Raw genomic sequence first — 22278 nt, forward strand, 5'->3', positions numbered from 1 at the left:
CTCCATCAACCCTGTTTGTTCACTATGGTTAAGAGTTTCTTATGACTTATTTCCCTCTCTCCTTTTTTCCCCTCTTCCCCCTTCCCATATGTTCATCTGTTTTCTTTCTTAAATTCCACATATGAGTGAGATCATATGGTATTTGTCTTTCTCTATTTCACTTAGCATAATAGACTCTAGCTCCATCCATGTCATTACAAATGGCAAGATTTCACTCTATTTTTATGGCTGAGTTATAGCCCACTGTACATATACACCACATGTTCTTTATCCATGCCTCAGTCGATGGACATTTGGGCTCTCTTCATAGTTTGGCTACTCTTGATAATGCTGCTATAAACACTGGGGTGCAAATATTCCTTTGAATCTATATTTTTATATCCTTTGGGTAAATATCTAGTGGTGCAACTGCTGGATCATAGGGTAGTTCTATTTGTATTTTTAAAAAGATTTTATGTATTGATTTGAGAGGGGAGAGCGAGCATGAGCGGGGGAGGGGCTGTGAGAGGGGGAAAAGCAGACTCTCCATTGAGGGAGGAGCCTGACTCTAGGCTCTACCCCAGAACCCTGAGATCATGACCTGAGCCAAAGTCAGATGCCTAAGCAACTGAGCCACCCAGGTGCCGTTGGGCAGTTCAATTTGTAACATTTTGAGGAACCAGCATGCCATTCTCCAGAGTGGTTGCACCAGTTTGCATTTCCACCAACAGTGCAAGAGAATCCCCCCCCCTTTTTTTAAAAGATTTTATTTATTTATTTGACAGACAGAGATCACAAGTAGGCAGAGAGGCAGGCAGAGAGAGAGAGGAGGAAGTGGGCTCCCTGCTAAGCAGAGAGCCTGATGCAGGGCTCGATCCCAGGATCCTGGGATCATGACCTGAGCCGAAGGCAGAGGCTCCAACCCACTGAGCCACCCAGGCGCCCCGAGAATTCCCCTTTCTTTGCATCCTCACCAACCCCTGTTGCTTCTTATGTTGTTAATTTTAGCCATCCTGACATGTGAGATAGTATCTCATCATGGTTTTGAAATATATTTCCTTGATGATGAGTGATACTGAGCATCTTTTCATGTGTCTGTTAGCCATTTGGGTATCTTTTCTGGAAAGTGTCTACTCATGTCTTCTGCCCATTTCTCAATTGGGTTGTTTTTTGGGTATGGAGTTCGATTAAGCTCTTTGTAGATTTTGCAAATATTTTCTCCCATACTGTAGGCTGCCTTTTAGTTTCGTTGACTGTTTTCTTTGCTGTAGAAACTTTTTTATCTTGATGAAGTCCCAATAGTTCACTTTGGCTTTTGTTTTCCTTGCTTCAGGAGAGGAATCTAGCAAGAAGTTGCTATGGCTGAGGTAAAAAAGGTTGCTGCCTATATTCTCAAGGATCACGATGGTTTCCTGTCTCACATTAAGTTCTTTTTTTTTTTTTTTTTTTAAAGATTTTATTTATTTACTTGAGAGAGAGCATGAACGAGGAGAAGGTCAGAGAGAGAAGCAGACTCCCCATGGAGCTGGGAGGCCAATGCGGGACTCGATCCCGGGACTCCAGGATCATGACCTGAGCCAAAGGCAGTCGTCCAACCAACTGAGCCACCCAGGCGTCCCTTACATTAAGGTCTTTCACCCATTTTGAATTTATTTTTGTGTATGATGTAAGAAAGTGGTCTAGTTTCATTCTTCTGCATGATGCTGTCCAGTTTTCCCAACACCATTTGAAGAGAATGATTTTTTTCCATTGGATATTCTTTCCTGCTTTGTCAAATATTAGTTGACCATACAATTATGGGTCCATTTCTGGGTTCTCTATTCTGTTCCACTGATCTGTGTGTCTGTTTTTGTTCCCATACCATACTGTCTTGATCACCATAGCTTTGTAATAAAGCTTGAAATCTGGAATCATGATGCCTTCAAGTTTGTTCTTCTTTTTCAGAATTGCTTTGGCTATTCAGGGTGTTTTGTGGCTCCATACAAATTTTAGGACTATTTGTTCTAGCTCTGTGAAAAATGCTGGTGGTATTTTGATGGGGATTACATCAAATGTGTAGATGACTTTGGGTAGTACAGACACTTTAACAATGTTTGTTCTTCCAATCCATGAGCATAGAATGCTCTTCCACTTCTTTGTGCCCTCTTCAATTTCTTTCGTAAGTGCTCTATAGTTTCCAGAGTACAGATGTTTTATTTCTTTAGTTAGATTTACTCCTAGGTATCTTATTGTTTTTGATATAATTGCAAATGGGATGGATTCCTTAATTTCTTTGGTGTATAGAAATGCCAACAGATTTTTGCACATTGACTTTATATCTTATGATTTTGCTGAACTCATGTATCAGTTCTAGCAATTGTTTGGCAGAGTCTTTCAGGTTTTCTTTTATGTAGAGTATAATGTCATCTGCAAATAGTGAAAGTTTCTCTTCTCCCTTGCCAATGTGGAGGTCTTTTATTCTTTTTGTTGTCTAACTGCTGAGGCTAAGACTTCCAGTACCATGTTAATTAGTAATGGTAAGAGTGGACATCCTTGTCTTCTTCCTGACCATAGAGGAAAGGGTCTCAATTTTTCCTTACTGAGGATAGTATTAGCTGTGGGTCTTTTGTATATGGCTTTTATGATGTTGAGGTATGTTCTATCTATTCCTACTTTGTTAAGTTTTTTTTTTTTTTAATCAATAAAGGATGCTATATTTTGTCAAATGCTTTTTTTGTATCTATTGACAGGATCATATGGTTTTTATCCTTTTATTAATAAATCGTATCACATTGATTGATTTACAAATTCCACCCTTGTAGCCCAGGAATAAATCCCACTGGATGGTGGTGAATAATTCTTTTAATGTAGTATTGAATTCAATTTATTAGTATTTTATTGAGAATTTTTGCATTTATGTTCATTAGGGATATTGGCCTGTAATTCTCCTTTTTAGTGGGTATAGATTTTATTTTCTCTTTCAACTTTTGCTTACTTATATTTTATTTAATAGAATTAATGTGTAACTTCTATAATATGGAAAATTATTTTTAAGAAACCATTTTATAAGCCGGGGTGCCTGATTGGTTCAGAAGGTACAGAATGTGACTCTTGATCTTGAGATCATGAGTTCAAGCCCCATTGAGTGTAGAGCTTACTATAAAAAAAGAAAAGAAAATTTGGGGTGCCTTGCTGGCTCAGTTGGAAGAACCTGTGACTCTTGATCACAGGGTTGTGAGTTCGAGTCTCCTGTTGGGTACAGAGATTTACTTAAATGAATAAACAAAAACTTAAAAAGGGGGTACCTGAGTGGCTCAGTCAGTTAAGCATCTGACTCTTGATTTTAGCTCAGGTCATGACCTTAGGGTTGTGAGATCGAGCCCTGCATCAGGCTCCACACCAGATATGGAGCCTGCTCGAGATGCTCTCTCTCACTCCCCCACCCTACGCTAGTGTGTTCTCTCTCTTAAAAACAAAACAAAACAAAACTTGCTGCTATAAGGCAATTCTGAAAAGTGTGTGTTTCTAGGAGTTAAGGTGTCTTAGAGTCTGCTTCCAAGAGACAATAGGATCATTGAAACAAACTAATCTGAAATGACTACTACTTAAAAAAAACCTAAAATCTAACATCTCTTATTAGTAAAGAACACTCAGAAAAGAAAATCCTATAAAGTCAATACCTATATTCTACTTGTTCTAGAAATACTATTAATAAGCATTTCTAGTTCATTATCTTTCACCATTGTTCTTAATAAGAAGTATGAAAAAATATTTTAAAACAAAAAATGTGATATGAGAACATAAATACCTTATGAGCCAAGTGGAAAAGGAGGCGGTTTTGAAGTCGGCTTTTTGGAGCTGTAAAAAAGACGTTCAAGCTGCTTATTAATTGTCTAAGGCACTTAGTCCTTTACAAGAATAATATGAGACTCAGATAATGTTCCCAAATCCTTATCTATGTGACCCTGATATGTCCCGACTATAATATATATTATTTTCATCTGGTCTCTACCTGCAGAAGCAGCAACTGCATCAGGAACCAGAAAAAAAAAGTTCGCTCCTTCCCCAGCACTTGTTCTACTAGCTTCTATCATGGTGACCCACAGCACAGGACGCCACACACACAGTTCTGGTAGCGGCCCACCACCATGCTACTCACACACTGACCAAACACTGAAAATAAAGTTATATTTATCCCAATTCATGTAGAAATCCCTGTCATTAGCTATTCTTCCAAGTATTCTTTGTCAATTCCTTCTGAAATCTCCTTTTCTACAGTTACACAGCCATATTTCCTTAGATACTAGCTCAATCTCTACTCCACAGATCTTCGAGCATGATCATCGGCCACAGTTAAACACTCAACCAGGTGAAAAGGTTAACACTTCAAGTTCCAAATCCCGTTTGAACTGCTAAAGAATTTTCTGGATGCCTAACCTTACATTTTTTTAAAGATTTTATTTATTGATTCATTTATTTGAGGGACAGAGATCACAAGCAGGCAGAGAGGCAGGCAGAGAGAAAGGAGGAAGCAGCCCCCCTTCCCCTTCCCGCGCTGAGCAGAGAGCCCAACATGGGGCTTGATCCCAGGACCCTGGGATCATGACCTGAGCAGAAGGCAGAGGCTTTAACCCACTGAGCCACCCAGGCGCCCCCATTTATTTATTTATTTTTTCTTACAGAAAAAACTCATACTTCAAAGCATAAAAAAGAAAAAAAAATTATATGGCAAGATAGGTAGCTACTGTGATCACTTTCTGTGTGTCTGACAATTTCATAGGCACAGACACAGTCTAGAAACATAAGAAAAATAAGTAACTTACAGGCCTATATAACTACATTAAGAAAAACTGTATCAGAACATGGACACAGTTTGGGTACAAATCAAGAAAGGGGGCGCCTGGGTGGCTCAGTGGGTTAAGCCACTGCCTTCGGCTCAGGTCATGATCTCAGGGTCCTGGGATCGAGTCCTGCATCGGGCTCTCTGCTCAGCAGGGAGCCTGCTTCCTCCTCTCTCTCTCTCTGCCTGCCTCTCTGCCTACTTGTGATCTCTCTCTGTCAAATAAATAAATAAAATCTTTAAAAAAAAAAAAAAAAGAAAGGGTCCAAGTTTCATGTGATCCCTGAATTTGAACTGGAATAGTTCCTAAATATGTATGAATCTGTTAATTCTCTAAGAATTCTATCCTGGAATATATTCTTCACTAACAAATTTCCTAACAAACAGTCCCTTGCCAGTTTCTCTACATTTCTGTGAATTTAATTTGATGCACACTCTCATTATTTTTAATCCTTCCTCCCCTGTTTCTCTTTGCCCTGTTCTTATTTGCAAGTTGATGTCCAGTTCTTAGACAGCTGTCAGGACAAGAAAAGCAAACGACAACTAGTCTGGATTTTTCAAGCCGAAATTACTTGGTTTCTCATTCAGAAGCAGGGGAAACAGCTATAACATCCACATCCCTAGGGCTTAGACAGCTACCTCCAACTCCTACAACAGCATGAATATCCTACACCATGAGGGGGCCTAAGAAAGAGAACTTGCTCTTTTGCTTCTTTCATTCTGCTTATCTGCTGTAGCTTCTGGGAAGGCGGGGTGGGGACAGAAAGCAGCACAGAGATTAACACTCTCTTTAAATGTAAAATTGCTCAGATTCAATGTTCTTTGAAGATTAAATCTATTTTTTAGTTTTTTTTTTTTTTAAGATTTTATTTATTTATTTGACAGAGAGAGAGATCACAAATAGGCAGAGAGACAGACAGAGAGAGAGATGAGGAGAAGCAGGCTCCCTGCTGAGCAGAGAGCCCAATGCGGGACTCGATCCCAGGCCCCTGGGATCATGACCTGAGCCGAAGGTAGAGGCTCAACCCACTGAGCCACCCAGGCTATTTTTTAGTTTTTTAAAAAATTTTATTTTAAAGTAATTTCTACACCCAACATGGGGCTTGAACTTACAAACCCCAAGATCAAAAGTCACATGCTCTACCGAGTGAGCCAGCCAGGTGTCCCTATTTTCTAGTTTTCTAATTATACTTGGTTTTTCCTCAGTAAAAAAAAGGAATTAAATATGTTTTAAAATCTACGAAATAACTCATACCATTAGTGACAAATCCTGGATATTAAAGGGGCCATTTTACCTTTAAATCCAGCGGCTTCAGCTTGTTTATACATTCCAAGAAAAAAGTAGGTACAGGCTAGGTTCACCCAGACTTCAGGATTGCAATTTTCCTCTTTGGTCGCATTTTCATATTCCTGAAATATATATTAAGCAGGGATCTCACTTCCGCAGTAAAGCAATCAAGGACCCATTCCTCTATAATGGAACAGAATTTCTTACCGAGATTGGGCAACTTCACATTTAGGGAATCCTGTAAGCTCCACTATCCTGTACCTTTAAGGTTAAATACTAAAGTTACAAATCAATTCTACCCATGGTGGGTGGGGGAGTGGGGCTGTTGTCCACAAAACCTTTTTTTTTTTTCCTTATGATTTACTTATTTATTTGAGAAAGAGAGAGAGAGAGAGAGAGCGCGCAATGCACACCCAGGGGGAAGGGCAAAAGGAGAAGAGAATCAAGCAGACAGCAAGCTGAGTGCAGACTTGGACGCTGGGCTCGATCTCACAACCCTGAGATCATGACCTGAAACACAGCCTGACCCTTAACTGACTGCGCCACCCAGGCACCTGTTTTCCACGCTGAACTTGTTCCCGCACCCTCCTTTTAACAGTGATATGGGCTAATAAACTGCAGAAATGAAAAGTAACTGAAATATTTTATTTTTGCTAACTTAAAGAGATAAACAAGGGGTGCCTGAGTGGCTCAGTCAGTTAAACCTCCATTTTTGGTTTTGGGATGGAGCCCCGCATCTGTCTTTGAGCTCAGTATGGAGCCTGCTTAGGATTCTCTCTCCTTCTCCCTCTCCACCCCATCCCCTCAAATAAATAAATAAAATCTTAAAAAATAAATAAATAAAAGGAGGGATGCCTGGGTGGCTCAGTTGTTAAGCGTCTGCCTTGGGCTGGGGTCATGACCCCAGGATCCTAGGATGGAGCCCCAGGTTGGGCTCCCGGCTCACAGGGAGTTTGCTTCCTTCTCCCTCTCCTCCCTGTTGGTGCTCTCTCTCGCTATTTCTCTCTCTCTCAGATAAATAAACAAAATCTTTACTTCTTTTTTTTTTTTTTAAGATTTTATTTATTTATCAGAGAGGGGGGGGGAGAGAGTGAGCACAGGCAGACAGAATGGCAGGCAGAGGCAGAAGCAGGCTCCCTGCCGAGCAAGGAGCCTGATGTGGGACTTGATCCCAGGACGCTGGGATCATGACCTGAGCCGAAGGCAGCTGCTTAACCAACTGAGCCACCCAGGTGTCCCACAAAATCTTTACTTCTTAAAGTTTTTAAAAGATTTTATTTATTTATTTGACAAAGAGAGTGAGGGTGCAGGTAGAGGAAGAGGGAGAAGCAGGCTCCCTATGGAGCCAGGAGTCCCATGCGGGGCTCCATCCCAAGACCCTGGGACCATGACCTGAGCTGAAGGCAGACGCTTAAGTGACTGAGCCACCCAGGCACCCCATAAACAAAATCTTTAAAAAAATTTTTTTTAATTAAAGAAAAAAAGGAAAGCAGGATACCTCACAAGAAATGCATAGGTTCAGTTAACTTAAAATCTAATAACCTTAATATACTATAAATATCACTTCATTCTAATTGTTTTCTGGCTTTATTTATTTGGCTTTACATTTTAAAAAGACATTTTCTTCCTGCCAAGAACACCTTCTGAGATTCCCTTTGTCAACTATGTTTTCCATATACTCTTATTATTTACCAGTCCATACCAAATAGCTTTGTTTCTTTTTCTTACTACATTGGGGCTCTCTCCTCTATATCTTTCACAAATTCTACCAGCTTCTATTCTGTCCTCACATCTTCTCTTTGCCCTCACAGATTTTGCTGTTTTTGCTCTTCGTCATACCTCCTCATTACGTGATCTTGGACACTTTCATTTTGGTTATGCATGCTCTATAAATATCCTTGGATTACAGTTGGGGGTAAGGATACGTGGAAATGTTTAAACAACTTCATCCATGCTTTAAAAACTGTTGGACAAAAGGGAACTATAATTTTATCTAGATTCATATTCCTATAGGTTGCTCATTACATAGGTGCTGTTTACAACAACAAAGAAAAACAACTTTCAAAACTCAACTTGCACAAACATAAAGATAACATTTCCTATGCATAAAATTAATCAAGCAAAATGAAAATGAACTTCTTTTGAGAGAAGCATCATGGAAATTTTATCAAGAGGGTTTATTTCTATTCTTCTGAAAATTTCCCTAAGAAATGCTAATATATATATTTTGAACAATCTCATTAGTATATATCTAAAAGCAAAGAGTAAACAAGATATATAAGATATTGATATATATGTATATATCTATATATATATTTGAACTTATAGAGAAGATTTCTGAAGCAAGACATCAAACAAGAGCCAGTGGTTGCCTCTGTTAACAAAGAAATAGGATTGTGGAAGGCAAAGAGGGGATGTTTTACTTTTTACTTTGTTCCCTTCTGCATTGTTTGAATTTTACCAGGAGCACGTATCATTATAATACAAAGCTTAATAACTTTCAAAATCCTTGTGTTGCAATTTTTTTTTTTTTTTTTTAACTAACCTCCAAAGCTCTCTTGTAGTCACCCAGGTGAAAAGCACAGTATCCGATCCACAGATTAGTATCCTCTTCTTGTTCCCCAACGTGACGTTTGAACTTCAGGTTAAAATTTCAGAAAGAAAAAGAGTGAGAGAGAGAGGAGGAAGAAAGAAAGAAAGAAGGAAAGAAAGAAAGAAAGAAGGAAGGGGGGGTAGAAAGGGAGGGCGGGAGGAAAGGAAGAAAGACAGAAAGAAAGAAGGAGGGAAGGAAAAAAGAAGGAAGGAGCGAGCGAGGACGGGAGGGAGGGAAAGACAGACAGACGTTGAATAAACCATCTATTTAAAAAACTGCTATGTTGGGGCACCTGGTTGGCTCAGTCAGTGGCGTGTGTGACTCTTGATCTTGGAGTTGTGAGTTTGCATCCCACACTGGGTGTAGAGATTACTTAAAAATAAAATTTTTTAAAAAATTAAAAACAAACAAATAACACTGCTATGTTAAACTACCGATAAATCAGCAAGGAAATTGCAAGTAACAGAAGTAAAACAATACTGTTTAATTAAGCCTATACCTAGGGAACTCAGCACAATTACTACCCCTCCCAAACTTTTTTTTAAGTAGACTCCACACGCAGTATGGAGCCCAACTTGAACTCACGGGGCTTGAAATCATGACCCTGCAATCAAGACCTGGCCTGAGATCGAGTCTGATGTTTAACTGACTGAGTCATCAGGCGCCCCAGCACAATTTCCTTCTAATGGTCACAGAAACGTTTATTTTTTTTGAATGCTGCAAAAACTAACAGAATATACATTCCACTTATTCCAGGAAGTATCATCAAATGCTAGAAGAATGGCTGCTGAAGAGCAACTGAAACAGGCTATACTGAAACAATGTGTGTAACTGTACCGATGGTCTCAATTCTTTTCAATGTTAGGAATGAAAAGAATTTCAATGTTTGCTTTGTACATTACTCAAGAAAACTATAGCACAGACAGATTATTTCTTAGATATTCACAAGATGAAAAATCTAGTTCACTTAATATTTCCAGTTGAAAGAAACATATATTTTCAAATATTTCACCTTTGTTTTCCTGGATTAACGGACATCTTATTCCAGAAAGTATTTAAGAGTTATCCCCATAACAATTCCGGGGGCTATTAAGAAACTCAAGATTTATGCAAAGTTTCTGATGCCAAATACCTGAAGGTTAGAGAGATTAAGCAATGAACTCAAGACCACCACAGCCAGGGAGGGCAGTAGCAGGGACCACCACAGTCCACTGACTCCATCACCTGTGTTCTCACCCTCCATGCTCTACTGCCTTCCAACGCACACATCACACCTGTCCCATTAGCGCACACATACATTTACTCATAGGTACCTTTCACTGAGAATAAGCCATTAAATCATTCTGTTACTCTTAAAGAGGCTTACCAGGGCCTATAAGAATTAAGGATATTGAGAAGACTGGCCTCATTTATGTGCATTGTGAAAAAATATCCCAGCCAACGGAAGTCCTGTTTTGGAGGAAAGCGATGAGGCCTTGAAGGACGAGTTTGAACTCCCATGATAAGGTGAGAGTTTTCCATTCTACAGGCTGATACACAAAAAACTGGTTAAAAAGAAAATTAAGTGGGAGGGTGCCTAGGTGGCGCGGTTATTAAGCATCTGCTCAGGTCATGAGCCCAGGGTCCTGGGATCGAGGCCCACATCGGGCTCCCTGCTTGGCAGGAAGCCTGCTTCTCCCTCTCCCACGCCCCCTGCTTGTGTTTCCTCTCTCACTATCTCTCTCTCTGTCAAATAAATAAATAAAATCTTTAAAAAAAATTAAATAGGGAGTGAACACCTATTTATAGAGCATTCCTACAGAACACTGGTGCCTTGACTGTTACAAGATGAAGACAACCATTAATACTTCCTGCTCTAGGATAAGAACTTACTCCTAAAGTTAACACCGTAACATTACAAGACTTCCTTACACAAAACGCTGTGGATCTGAGGACAGTGCCTTAAGTCTGAAGAAATTCTTATTCAAAGTCTCCCTGAATTTGCTTCAGGAATTGCCTGGAACCACAGGAAAGCTCATGAGGCCCCCCTCCCCCAAAGCACAGTAGTACCCATTCCTACTCCTGTACACCATGGCTCTTTAACCACTCACCTAAGAATAAGCATAGAACAGAGCCTCCCTGATAACTTAAAAGCAGTGTGGGATTACACAGTAAGGAAAATGTGGTCATCGTCTCAAAGACAAGAGAGAAGAGAAAGGGGACTGATACAAATTAGATATATAACGACCACTTAGTCCACTGATTTACAGAGCTAGAAGGTCTTTCCAAGTCAACTTCCCCACTTTATTTATTTCTTTAAGATTTTATTTATTTATTTATTTATTTGAGAGAGTGAGGGAGCGTGCGCACGCGAGCATGAGTTGGGAGGGGGCAAAGGAGGGGAAAGAGGGAGAGGGAGAAGAAAACACCCTGTCAAGCACGAAGTCCGACATGGGGTTCCATCCCAGGACCCTGAGATCATGACCTGAGCCAAAGGCAGACTCTTAACCGACTGAGCCACCCAGGTGCCCCCAACTTCCCCACTTTGAAGATGAGAATGCTGACACCAAAAAAGTCAAACAAAGTTCTCGATAGCAGAGCTAATGAGAAACAGAAGACTGTACATGGAAGACTGAGGAATATATAAAACTAATTAAAACAATTATTATTGATAGATTACAAGTACTGAGATTACATATAGCCAGAGTAGTGCTTTGGAGAAATGACTGGCACCACACAACCAGACTGTCCTGTCAAAACTCTTCTCTTCATTCCTTGGTGTGCCCCTTCATCCTCCAACAACGTGTGATTCCCACAAGGCAGCTTCTCAAAGCGTAGTATCCTTGGATCACCTACATCAGAAGCCCTTGGGCCACTTGTCAAAAATGCAGGTTCCTGAGCACCACTGCAGACCGATTTGGAAAGAATGAGAATCCCTAAGGCAGGAGTCCGGGAATATACATTTTAATAAGCAGCCTAGGTGGTCCTGATGTGTATCAGAAGTTGAGAACTACTGCCATAGAGATTTGAAGTATTTTCTGAAGAAACAGTGCTCTAGACAAGAAGCATGAAGCATGGTGGTATTATATAAATGATCCAGACTTTATAACATATAATAGGAATAAACAAAAGTTGGTCAGCACTCGGGATAGCATCAGTCCGGCCATAGTTTTAGCTGAATTCACCATAGTGGGACTAGAGGTAACCCAAAGTGTCCTTCAAGAAGTAAGTCTGTCTTCTTAGTTCATCTTTTTTTTTTTTTCTTTAAAGATTTTATTTATTTATTTGACAGAGAGAGAGAAATCACAAGTAGGCAGAGAGGCAGGCAGAGAGAGGGGGAAGCAGGCTCACTGCTGAGCAGAGAGCCAGATGTGGGGCTCGATCCCAGGACCCTGAGATCATGACCTGAGCCGAAGGCAGAGGCTTAACCCACTGAGCCACCCAGGCGCCCCATCTTTTTTTTTTTTTTTTAAGATTTTATTTACTTATTTTTTTTTAAAGATTTTATTTATTTATTTGACAGAGAGAGATCACAAGTAGGCAGAGAGGCAGGCAGAGAGAGAGAGGAGGAAGCAGGCTCCCCGCTGAGCAGAGAGCCCGATGCGGGACTCGATCCAAGGACCCTGGGATCATGACCTGAGCCAAAGGCAGAGGCTTTAACCCACTGAGCCACCCAGGCGCCCCTTCTTAGTTCATCTTTAATCAGGTCTATCATTAACACGGAATCAGCAGTCTGTGCCTGACTAAATTTACAGGAAGCCCACCCCCCACCCCCTCCAAAGCGCCCACCTGTTCCAAGAGCACAACAAGCGGCATTCGCCCGAGCATTCACCCCCTTTTAAGAAGCAACCTTCTTTGCACATTACCTCCAGTAGGGTAATAGCTCCAGTGAAATCTCTTTGCGAAAGTAGTTCCTCTAGTTTCGGAATCTTCCTCCCTTTCTTCTTTCTTTTGTCGGTGTGCGGTAGGTCCCCGCCTACAGCCGGTTTGGCCCTTGAGAGCATCTGTGAAGGAAGCAACGAAGACAGCTGTGACATCGAACTCCGACCGTCAGTTTTAAACTTGGAGCGACAGCCCCAGAATCTGCAAGTCAAACTTTTACCAACGGAACCCCAGGGAAACCCGTTCAAGCTCTCGGGATCACGTATTTTACCGAAAAGGGCCGTCACCCTGCGCTCGAGCGGAACCCAACGGCTACCACACCTAATCTTCTTGACCAATTCATTCGCGCGGGCCAAGCGAGGCTTTCGCGCAGCTTCTGTCATCTCCGCCCTTCCTCGATCTGCTTTCCACCCCCGCGCGGAGACCGAGAAGCAGAGGGAAGAAAGCTGCGAGGTGTTTACAGTTGCATCCCGGTCTCCCGTGAGAACCGGGGCAAGGCGGGGAAAGCATCCTCCGCTGACACTCCTAGACTTCACCCAGACGTGTGCTGGGAACCTCCGATCTCCGGTCCTAGGTTCCACTCAAGGTTCTCCCTCACTGTTCAGAGCCACTAACCATCTTGGCGTTGGTTCGGGGAGCCCCTTCCCGGGACCGACAGACAGGAGAGGCCCAGCCTCAGCGCCTCATGGCAGGCACACAGCTCTCCTCGTCTCCACGGCAACCCTGCGAGGGTGGGGTTTGGTTCGTCGACGAGAAGCACTCTCAGGAGAACCGGTGCCCGCGGCTATTTGGTTCCGCCCGACTCCGTCGCTGAAGCAGTGGAAGTTCTTCTCATGAAGGAGGAGAGGCGTCTTTCTGGGTTCTGGGAGGGAAAGTTTGTTTCTCTACTTACGGGTTTACTTTAAGAAAAAACGAATTCGAACGGCATTCCTTTTTTCAAATACGAGTTCCCGGGGAAAGTTATTTTGAAAGACCACTTCCGATTTGGACCGCGTTGGGCTCCATAGCAACACCCGGCGCTGACTGGCACGTGATCCTGGGCGTCGGGACTCGGAGCAGCTTAGAAAGTATCGCTGAACCGAGGAGTTGGCGTTTATAGGCGGGAGTTCACCAAAATGCAATTCCTTATCTACCTACGTAAACATAATAAGGAACTGTAGTAAATACATGTTGATTGGACGACTTAATTTATCGGCTTTATTCCTGAACCGCGTTCATACGGTTGCAGGAGGACGAAACCATCGCATCGTGGAATGCCAGAGCTGGAAGGAATCTTAAAGGACCTGCAGTGCGAACTTTGTAACGCGACCGAACGAGAGCTCGTCCACCCGACCTGCAGCAAGCCAGGAACAACGGACACGGAGCTTCTGCAGAAGTGAAGAAAGGCTATTTATTGATGGGGCGCCACCCCGGAGAAGGAGGGAATTGATGCTCAAAAGTCCCCAACTCCACAGTAGTTTACAAGCAGGGGTTTTTTAAAGGGCGAGAATCCAGGGTAAGGGTCTCAGGGCCTTGGGTCATGGTGGTTGATTACGGGTTAGGCCAGCTATAATATTTCCCTTCTTTTTTTTTTTTTTTTAAAGATTTTATTTATTTATTTGACAGAGAGAGATCACAAGTAGGCAGAGAGGCAGGCAGAGAGAGAGAGAGGGAAGCAGGCTCCCTGCTGAGCAGAGAGCCCGACGCGGGACTCGATCCCAGGACCCTGAGATCATGACCTGAGCCGAAGGCAGCGGCTTAACCCACTGAGCCACCCAGGCGCCCTAATATTTCCCTTCTTGATCATCTTATCCCTTCTGGCGTCTCCCAGTCTGGTTTCGGTGTGATTGTAGCGAGGTGGTCGTTCTGCTTCAGGGGCCTGGTCGTTCTGCTTTAGGGGCTTGGAACTGCGAGACATTCTGAGCAGATTGCATTGGTGATGTCATCTCTAGAGTACAAAGGCGAAAGTTCTACATCCCGTAACTTCGGCTAAGCTGCAAATTATTGTTTTTCTTCTTGCATACATGTCACATTATGTTTGTTATCTCAGGCAGAGCAGTATCCCACTGACCTTTTGGGAGGCAACTTTACATTATTTCCTGAGGCAATTTTACAGTGCCTAAGGACTACATGACTCTAGTCAGAGGCAGCTGGGAGCAATATGTCTGAACTGTGGGGTCTGTCAGCGCTTGCATCCCACGTTTCACCCTGAAAATTAGCAGACTAAGGAACTAACATCTGGAGTATTCTCCCAAGTGTATAGGTTGTTGTGGCATAGCTGAATTACATCACAGACCACTCTATACAACTGGCCCTGTGGAGACTCCTATATACCTTAAGCTCAAAAAGGCCACATGGGGTTTCCTAGATTTTTTTGCATCCTCCTCATGCTCCAGCCCTTGTCTCCTACCACACATCACTTGGAGAATAAGTAAATGACTACATGCCATAATTCACTGATACATACACTCTTGTATAGGTCCTTATATTCAGAGATAGGAACATGCGTAGATTTAAGAAATGCACAAATTCACCAGCACTATACTTATATTTCTTTTGGTTCCAAATGTTAGAAATATGTCTACTTTTGGTTGATTTAAAGCAAAATTATTATTTTTTTAATTATTTTTTTAAAAGAATTTATTTATTTTTTTGACAGACAGAGATCACATGTAGGCAGAGAGGCAGGCAGAGAGAGAGGGGGAAGCAGGCTCCCTGCCCAGCAAAGGGCACGATGTGGGGCTTGATCCTAGAACCCTGGGATCATGACCTGAGCGGAAGACAGAGGCTTTAACCCGCTGAGCCACCCAGGTGCCCCTGAAGCAAAATTATTTTTAAGCTCTTCTTTAAAGAAGTCTACATATTTTTGTAATTGCTTTATTCCACTGTCATTCAAATATTGAACTCATCCTTTTAAAGCACATAATTCCCTGACTTTAAGCACAAATATTCCCTGCTTTTTGGAAGTTGAAGTTTGGCTCCTTTGCTTTTATGGAAAAGCTGCATTAGTAGTTGCTTTTGCCAACTGAAAGAAATCTGAAGAGTGTTTTCACTTTTACAAAGAAAAGGGGAACTAGCATGCAGCATTTATTTTGCATCTAGAGGGGCAGCTCACGCTTGAGCAGTGAAGAGTGGCACTGTCAGTTTCCTTTCCTGGGAACCACACTCAGCATCCCAGCAATAAGCCATCTGAGCTTTGAATTGTGTCTATAAGCATCTGTGCTTTATCTAGATTTATTCTGTGCATCTGTTAGCAAAGTATCAGAAAGGCCTGAGAGGTGATTATTTGGATCTGGCAGAACTCAAAATTTTCCCATATAAATTAATAGTAATTGCTTTTTCATATTTTAGATTTATTTATTTTAGAGGGAGAGACCCTGAGATCATGACCTGAGCCAAAGGCAGTGGCTTAACCCACTGAGCCACCCAGGCGCCCTAGCACTTTTTTTTTTAAAGTCTGTTTTTACCTTTTACTTTTTTAAAAAATTTAATTTATTTTATTTTTTAAAGATTTTATTCATTTATTTGACAGAGATCACAAGTAGGCAGAGAGAGAAGAAAGGAAGCAGGCTTCCCACTGAGCAGAGAGCCCAATGTGGGGCTTGATCCCAGAACCCTGGGATCATGACCTGAGCCGAAGGCAGAGGCCCCAACCCACTGAGCCACCCAGGTGCCCAGCCTTTTACTTTTTATTTTTAAATTAAACTCTGCACCTAACATGGGGCTTGAACTTATGACCCCAAGATCAAGAGCTGCACGCTCTAGCAACTGAGCCAGCCAGGCGCCCTTTCATGTAGCATGTTTTCAAGGCTCATCCATATTATAACATGTAGTAGTACTTCACTCCTCCTGACAGCTGAATAATATTCCTTTGTATGGACTTGCCACATTTGTTTAAGCCTTCATATTATTTCAAGCACATAACACATAATAAAGGCTTAGAACCTGGTGGTCTTATCACTCAGTGCCTTGGGATTCAGGGCATTGCCTCAATCATGTTCCATCCCTGGTGGACTTGTACCCAAGGAAGAAGCCAGGCCATTAAAGGTACCCACATACAGCCTAGTGCTGGGCCTCTCTTTGCCTGCCATGCACAGTCCTGCCTTGAACTTCTGTACGTGGGTCTCAGAAACCTCAGGTTGACCCGTCCACCTGTACCTACAGCCCATCCCTCCCAGTTCAGGGAACTCCCCTCTGCTTGCTCCATACCTTTGCCCTCCCCTGTCTGGCTGACTAATGCCTCCCTTGACTTCCTACATCTCCTAGAGAACATCTGTTTGCCATGGACTTTGGACATTCCACCTGACTCAGCCCTCTGATGTTTATGCACTTTTCATTTCTATGACTTAGCACAGCTGACTCATCGCTGCCTGGTGTATGTTTTGCTTCCCTCTCTGCTTGGTGTTCAAATGCTTCACGTAGCCTGATATCACGCTAATATGCCCCGGCAACTGCAGCTTTGCACTCTCCCCAGATTTAGTTCTTTGAAATGTTCACATCTACCCAGATCTTCCAGGAAGACAGCAGCAATAAACAAGTCAATAGACAAACAAAAAATCTCTCTCTCGGGCTACCTGAGTGATTTCTCACTCCCCCCCCATCTCCTCCCAACTTCTTTCTTCTTTCCTGTCAATCCTCTAAAAAGAGCTATCTAGGGGTGCCTGCGTGGCTCAGTTGGTAGAGCGTCCAACTCTTGGTTTTTGCTCTGGTATCTGGGATCAAGCCCTGTACGGGCTCTGTACTTAGCATGGTCTACCAGAGATTCTCTCTCCCGCTCCCTCTGGCCTTCCACCCACTTGCACTCTAAATAAATAATCAAATAAATAAATCTTTAAATAACTAATAAAATGAGCTCTCTGTCTCTGTTTTTTTTAAAATAAAGATTTTTATTTATTTGACAGAGATCACAAGTAGGCAGAGAGAGAGAGAGAAGCAGGCTCCCCACAGAGCAAAGAGCCCGATGCGGGGCTCGACTCCAGGACACTGAGATCATGACCTGAGCCGAAGGCAGCGGCTTAATCCACTGAGCCACCCAGGCGCCCCTGTTTTTTGTTTTTTTTTTTTTTTTTTAGAGAGCATGCACTTGCAAGCTTGCAGGGAGGAAAGTGATAGCCCATGAAGAGTGATGTTGACATGCCTAAATTTTCGTGGCATACAATAGATAAAAGGATTGAAAGAGTCAGAAAAGTGGGGCATCTGGCTGGCTCGGCTGGTGAAGCATGTGACTCTTGATCTCAGGGTTGTGAGTTAGAGTCCCACGTTGAATGTAAAGATTAGTTAAATAAAAGATTACTTAAATAAAAGTAAAGATTACTTTAAATAAAATCTTTAAAAAAATTCAGAGAAATAGACATTCCAGAATAGATCCATTGTGTTAGGTCAGCAGAAGACCCAGCAGATGATTAGACTCAGAGGACATTGCGGTGGAATCCCATTTATCAGGGCTACTGGGAATGCACTGGTGAGAGGGACACTAACATCACTAAGAAGCTCAGTGGTGCTTTCCCCATAGGACATGAGTGATGGAAGGAGGGGCTGTTCTAGGACTTGGCTTACTGATAGTAATGGGGATGATATGACCTTGATATAAAATACCCCCACTTGATGGCCTTTAATGGCAGAAGCCAAAGGTTTATAAATTCAGAGTGGCATCCAGTGGCCCCGACTGGTGGAGAACTTCAGAGACTTTGAACAGAATGGAATTTCTGATGACAAGGATTAATAAGCAAGACAGGGAGGAAGACAGTCATCCCAATAAAAGGTAACAATTCCTTGCCCAGTTTCCATCCCTGAATGGTGTTCACACACAGGAGCCAGTGACTAAAGACGTGGCCCCATCCCCAGGGAGAAGAACCTATAAAAACTACGGCAAGGATGAACTATAATCCAATCCTTCCCCAAAGAGATCTCAACATTTATGTGGGTGACAGAACACTGGGGGAGACTGTGAAGAGTGGAGGAACCCTGAAGTGACCTCCAAACTTTAAGACCAAAACATGAAGCAGGCAACCCCGTATGGTTCACAGAGTAGCATGCATGCTAACTTGCAGACGAGGGGTCGGGCTGCTGGGGATCCGAGGCTGAGCAGCTGTTCTCTGTGAAGTTGAGGTTTAATTCACAGGTTTTATAAAGAGAGAGGATGTGAGGGAAAGCATAGCAGTAAGATCAAATTGAATACATGAAGATGATTAACTGCTTACAGTAATTATGCTCCTGGCATCTTCTGCGCTTCAAGAGGGGGGAATTAGGTTATCGAAGTTTGTATCTCTGTTAATGAGCAGGGGACCATGACAGATATCCCAGTGCTCTCCGGCAGGATGTGATCACATAATGTACATCATTCTGTAGAGGGCCAGAAACAAGGGGTGCTGGAGTGGCCATTGAACTGGCCTAGTTAAGATCACAGGCCAAAGGTAGAGTCACTCTGGCCATAGCAGACACTGGGATGACTTTTTTTTCCCTTCTTTTTTAAAGATTTTATTTACTTGACAAAGATCACAAGTAGGCAGAGAGAAAGAGAGAAAGGGAAGCAGGCTCACCGCCGAGCAGAGAGCCCGATGTGGGGCTCGATCTCAGGACCCTGAGATCATGATCTGAGCCCAAGGCAGAGGCTTAACCCACTGAGCCACCCAGGCGCCCAACACTGGGATGACTTTTGTGCACAAGATCAGAGGTCGACTGATACCTGGGGACCTCAAGGCCCCTCTGTTAGAATGGGAGCAAATGGATTCCTGAAAAGAACCAACTCGTGATGAGTTCTCTGGGCCCCTAGACTCATTGGTTGCCATTTCCCTCATCCCTAAATGTGTAGTTGGGATTGATATTCCTGGAAGTTGGACTAACCCTCACATTACTTCCTTGTCATGTAGCTTAAGAGTTATCACAGAAGGGAAGGTGAAGAGGAAGCAGCTGACACCACACCTCGCTCAACACCTCTCCCACACCAGGTTAATATGGTATCTACAAAATAGCCTGCATTCCAGGAGTGGGGGGCGGCAGAGATTAGGGCCACTCTTAAATATTGCTAAGATGAAGAAATGTTGTTGCTCTCTTATCTCTATTTAGCTGCCCAGTGTTGACCCTGCAGCAACCAGACGGACCCCAGAGAATGACTGCAGGCTACTGGGAGGAAGAAATCCCAGTCCATACCAGCTGTGCCAGGTGTGGGGTCTTAACTGGAGCAGAGCTTTGCAGCCTCAGATACATGGTTTGTGGCCATTGATATGGCAAATGTCTTCTTTCCATCCCATTCAGGGGGAGAGGATCAGTAATAGTTCCTGTTCCCAGGACCCCTGGGTAGCTCAGTCAGTTAAGCTTCCAACTCCCTAGTTTCGGCTCAGGTTGTGATCTCAGGGTGGTGAGATCGAGCCCCTTGTGGGGCTCTGCACTCTGCATGGAGTCTGCTTGAAGATTCTCTCTCCTTCTGCCCCTCCCCCTGCTCACGTGTGTTCTCTCTCTCACTCAAATAAATAAATAATATATATATATTAAAAAAAAATAGTTCCCATTCCCTCAGAATGGATTAACAAGCATTTGCAGTTTGCCATGGAGCTGCGTTCACTCTTCAGACCTCTGTTGTGATACAGCCTGAAGAGAACTAGAGCATTTGGACTTCCCATGTAACATCATGTTGACAGATTACATAGATGATACCATGCTGCTCAGGCAGGATGATCCTACAAGATTTGGTGACCTGCCACTTCCCCAAAGATTCTAGAAGCCTGACGGTCAGCAGCATGCTGGGACATGTCCTAAGTCAAAGACAAGTTGCTGCCTCTCCTATCCCTTCCTGGAAGGGAGGAAGCCCAAAGCCTCTTAGGAATGTTTGAATTCTTGAGGAAACACGTTCCACACCTAAGAAAACTCTTGCTGCCCACATGCTGGGTTCCATGAAAAGCCGTTGGCTCTAAGTGGACCCAGAGCAGGAAGAAGCCCCACAGTAGATCCAGGCTGTGATACAAACATCTCTTCGATTTGAACTGTATCATCTAGCATAGCCTGTAATGTTGGAGGGGTCCGTGATGGAGTAAGTGTGGCATTTATAAAGTCCCAGTAGAAGAATCACCAGGTAGAGCCCTTGGGTTATGGAACAAGCTCATACCAGCTGCGGTGAAGAATTACACTCCTTCAGAAAAGCAGCTCCTAGTTTGGCACTGGGCCCTGGAAGAGATAAGAAATGATCATGGGTTCAGAGGGCATTGTCACCAGCTAGGTCCTCATGGACACGACGAGTCATAAAGTCAGGCAGGCCTAGCATTGAAGCCATCATCAGAGAAAGCTGGCCTCTCTGGGACTGAGCTCAAGCAGGACCAGAGGGCACAGGCGAGCTGCATGAGTCCATAGCCCTCATAGCCCTCCTGTCCAGTTGCTCGCTGTGCCTGGCCCGGCACCCCACTCCTAGCTTACACCTGTGATCACATGAGGAGGTCCCACATAACCAGCTAAAGGAAGAGGGGAAAAGCCCAAGTTGGAGGTTATGAATGAATCATCTCAGGATTCAGTACAAGCTGGAAATGGTGGCTGTGGTGTTGTCTCGCTTTGGGGGAGGTCTTGAGAAATAGCGGTGAAGGAAATTCTCTCCAGTGGGAGGAGCTTTGAGATGTGCGCCTAGTCATTCACTTTGTGTGGCAGGAAAATAGCCCAAGGTTAGAACAGGTGTGTGGTCATGAGTCCACCCACCTGGCTGGTGGGTGGAGCATCACAATGAAAGACATTGAAGGGGTGCCTGGGTGGCTCAGTCCTTAAGCATCTGCCTGTGGCTTGGGTCATGATCTCAGGATCCTGGGATCGAGCCCTGCATCAGGCTCTCTGCTCCGTGGGGAGTCTGCTTCTTCCTCTCCCAATCCCCCTGCTTGTGTTCCCTCTCTTGCTGTCAAATGAATAAAAAAAAGTCTTAAAAAAAAAAAAAAAGACAGACCTTGGAAAATCTGAGACAAGAAAACCTGGAATAGAGGTATGTGGATGAACATGTAGGAGTGGACACAAATGGGAAGTTGTTTGTATCACATGTTGAGGCCCATAGGTAAGTATCTATACAGAAGATGGGCCAACTAGATAAAATTATTTGGCCAGTTAATCTAGGTCACCTTTTTCGGAGCCCCTCTACCCTCACTGTTGCATATTGGCCCCTGAACAGAGAAACCATGATGGCAGAGATGGAGATGATACAAAAACCTAACAGGATGGATGGTCATTTACCAAAATATAGCTACTGCTACCATTGAATGTCTAATCAGCCAGCTGTAAAAACCAATGCGAAGCTGTATTCCTTCAGGAAACCAAGAGGATGCTTGGTGACCGGCTGACTACATGGGGCCCCTTTTCTTCTGGAAGGTCCAGCTCTCCCAGAAATAGACACTCTTTCTAGGTATGTGGTTGCCTTTCCTGGCTGCAGGCACTCACCGGCAACATTCTCTGGGGGCTTAAATATCACCTGATCTACACACATGCAATCCCACATAGCTTCACATCTGACCAGAGGACACTCTTCATGGCATAGGAGTTCGCGGAGTGGGCCCATGTACATGGAGTCCACTGGTCATATTATATCCCTTACCAACCCAGAAGCTGCTGGATAGATAAATTATTGGAATGGCCAATTAAAGATGTAGTCACAGCTCCAGCTGCAATAATGACGTTTCCCCCAGGACATCATCATGGTGTGTGCCTTCCATCAGACAACTTAGTATGTTGCTGTGTCTTCAACAGAAAGAATGCATAGGTTGGGAAACAAGGAATGGAATCCATGTGTGGCCCCAG

The 22278-nt window shown here is 43.3% G+C and overlaps 1 protein-coding gene and 1 long non-coding RNA gene across 9 annotated transcripts in view; one reads left to right on the plus strand and one right to left on the minus strand.

Moving 5' to 3' along the window:
- IFT56 (intraflagellar transport 56) overlaps positions 1-13279 on the minus strand; it is a 45568-nt gene extending 32289 nt beyond the window's left edge. For 2 of the 7 annotated variants that reach the window (XM_082693902.1, XM_082693899.1), the window contains exons 1-5: positions 13156-13278; positions 12525-12662; positions 8632-8724; positions 6094-6208; positions 3767-3816 (exon numbers count right to left, since the gene is read on the minus strand). In XM_082693902.1, the coding sequence (XP_082550028.1) occupies positions 3767-3816; positions 6094-6208; positions 8632-8724; positions 12525-12662; positions 13156-13158 (399 nt within the window). In that variant the 5' untranslated portion in view covers positions 13159-13278. Of the gene's footprint in view, positions 1-3766; positions 3817-6093; positions 6209-8631; positions 9052-12524; positions 12663-13155 lie in introns of all 7 variants that reach the window. The other 5 variants (XM_082693903.1, XM_082693901.1, XM_082693900.1 and 2 more) reach the window with 5 other exon arrangements.
- Positions 13280-13565: 286 nt separating this feature from the next.
- Positions 13566-21429, plus strand: LOC309845689. 2 transcript variants are annotated; one of them, XR_014301424.1, is made up of 3 exons: positions 13566-14035; positions 19389-19466; positions 19585-21429. It is a non-coding gene; the product is annotated as an uncharacterized lncRNA (long non-coding RNA). The 2 variants fall into 2 exon arrangements; XR_014301425.1 differs by lacking the exon at positions 13566-14035 and having other exon boundaries at positions 14476-19466.
- Positions 21430-22278: the final 849 nt, after the last annotated feature.

Source organism: Mustela nivalis (assembly GCF_964662115.1).
Source record: "Mustela nivalis genome assembly, chromosome: 12".
NCBI classification, from domain to species: Eukaryota; Metazoa; Chordata; class Mammalia; order Carnivora; family Mustelidae; genus Mustela; species Mustela nivalis.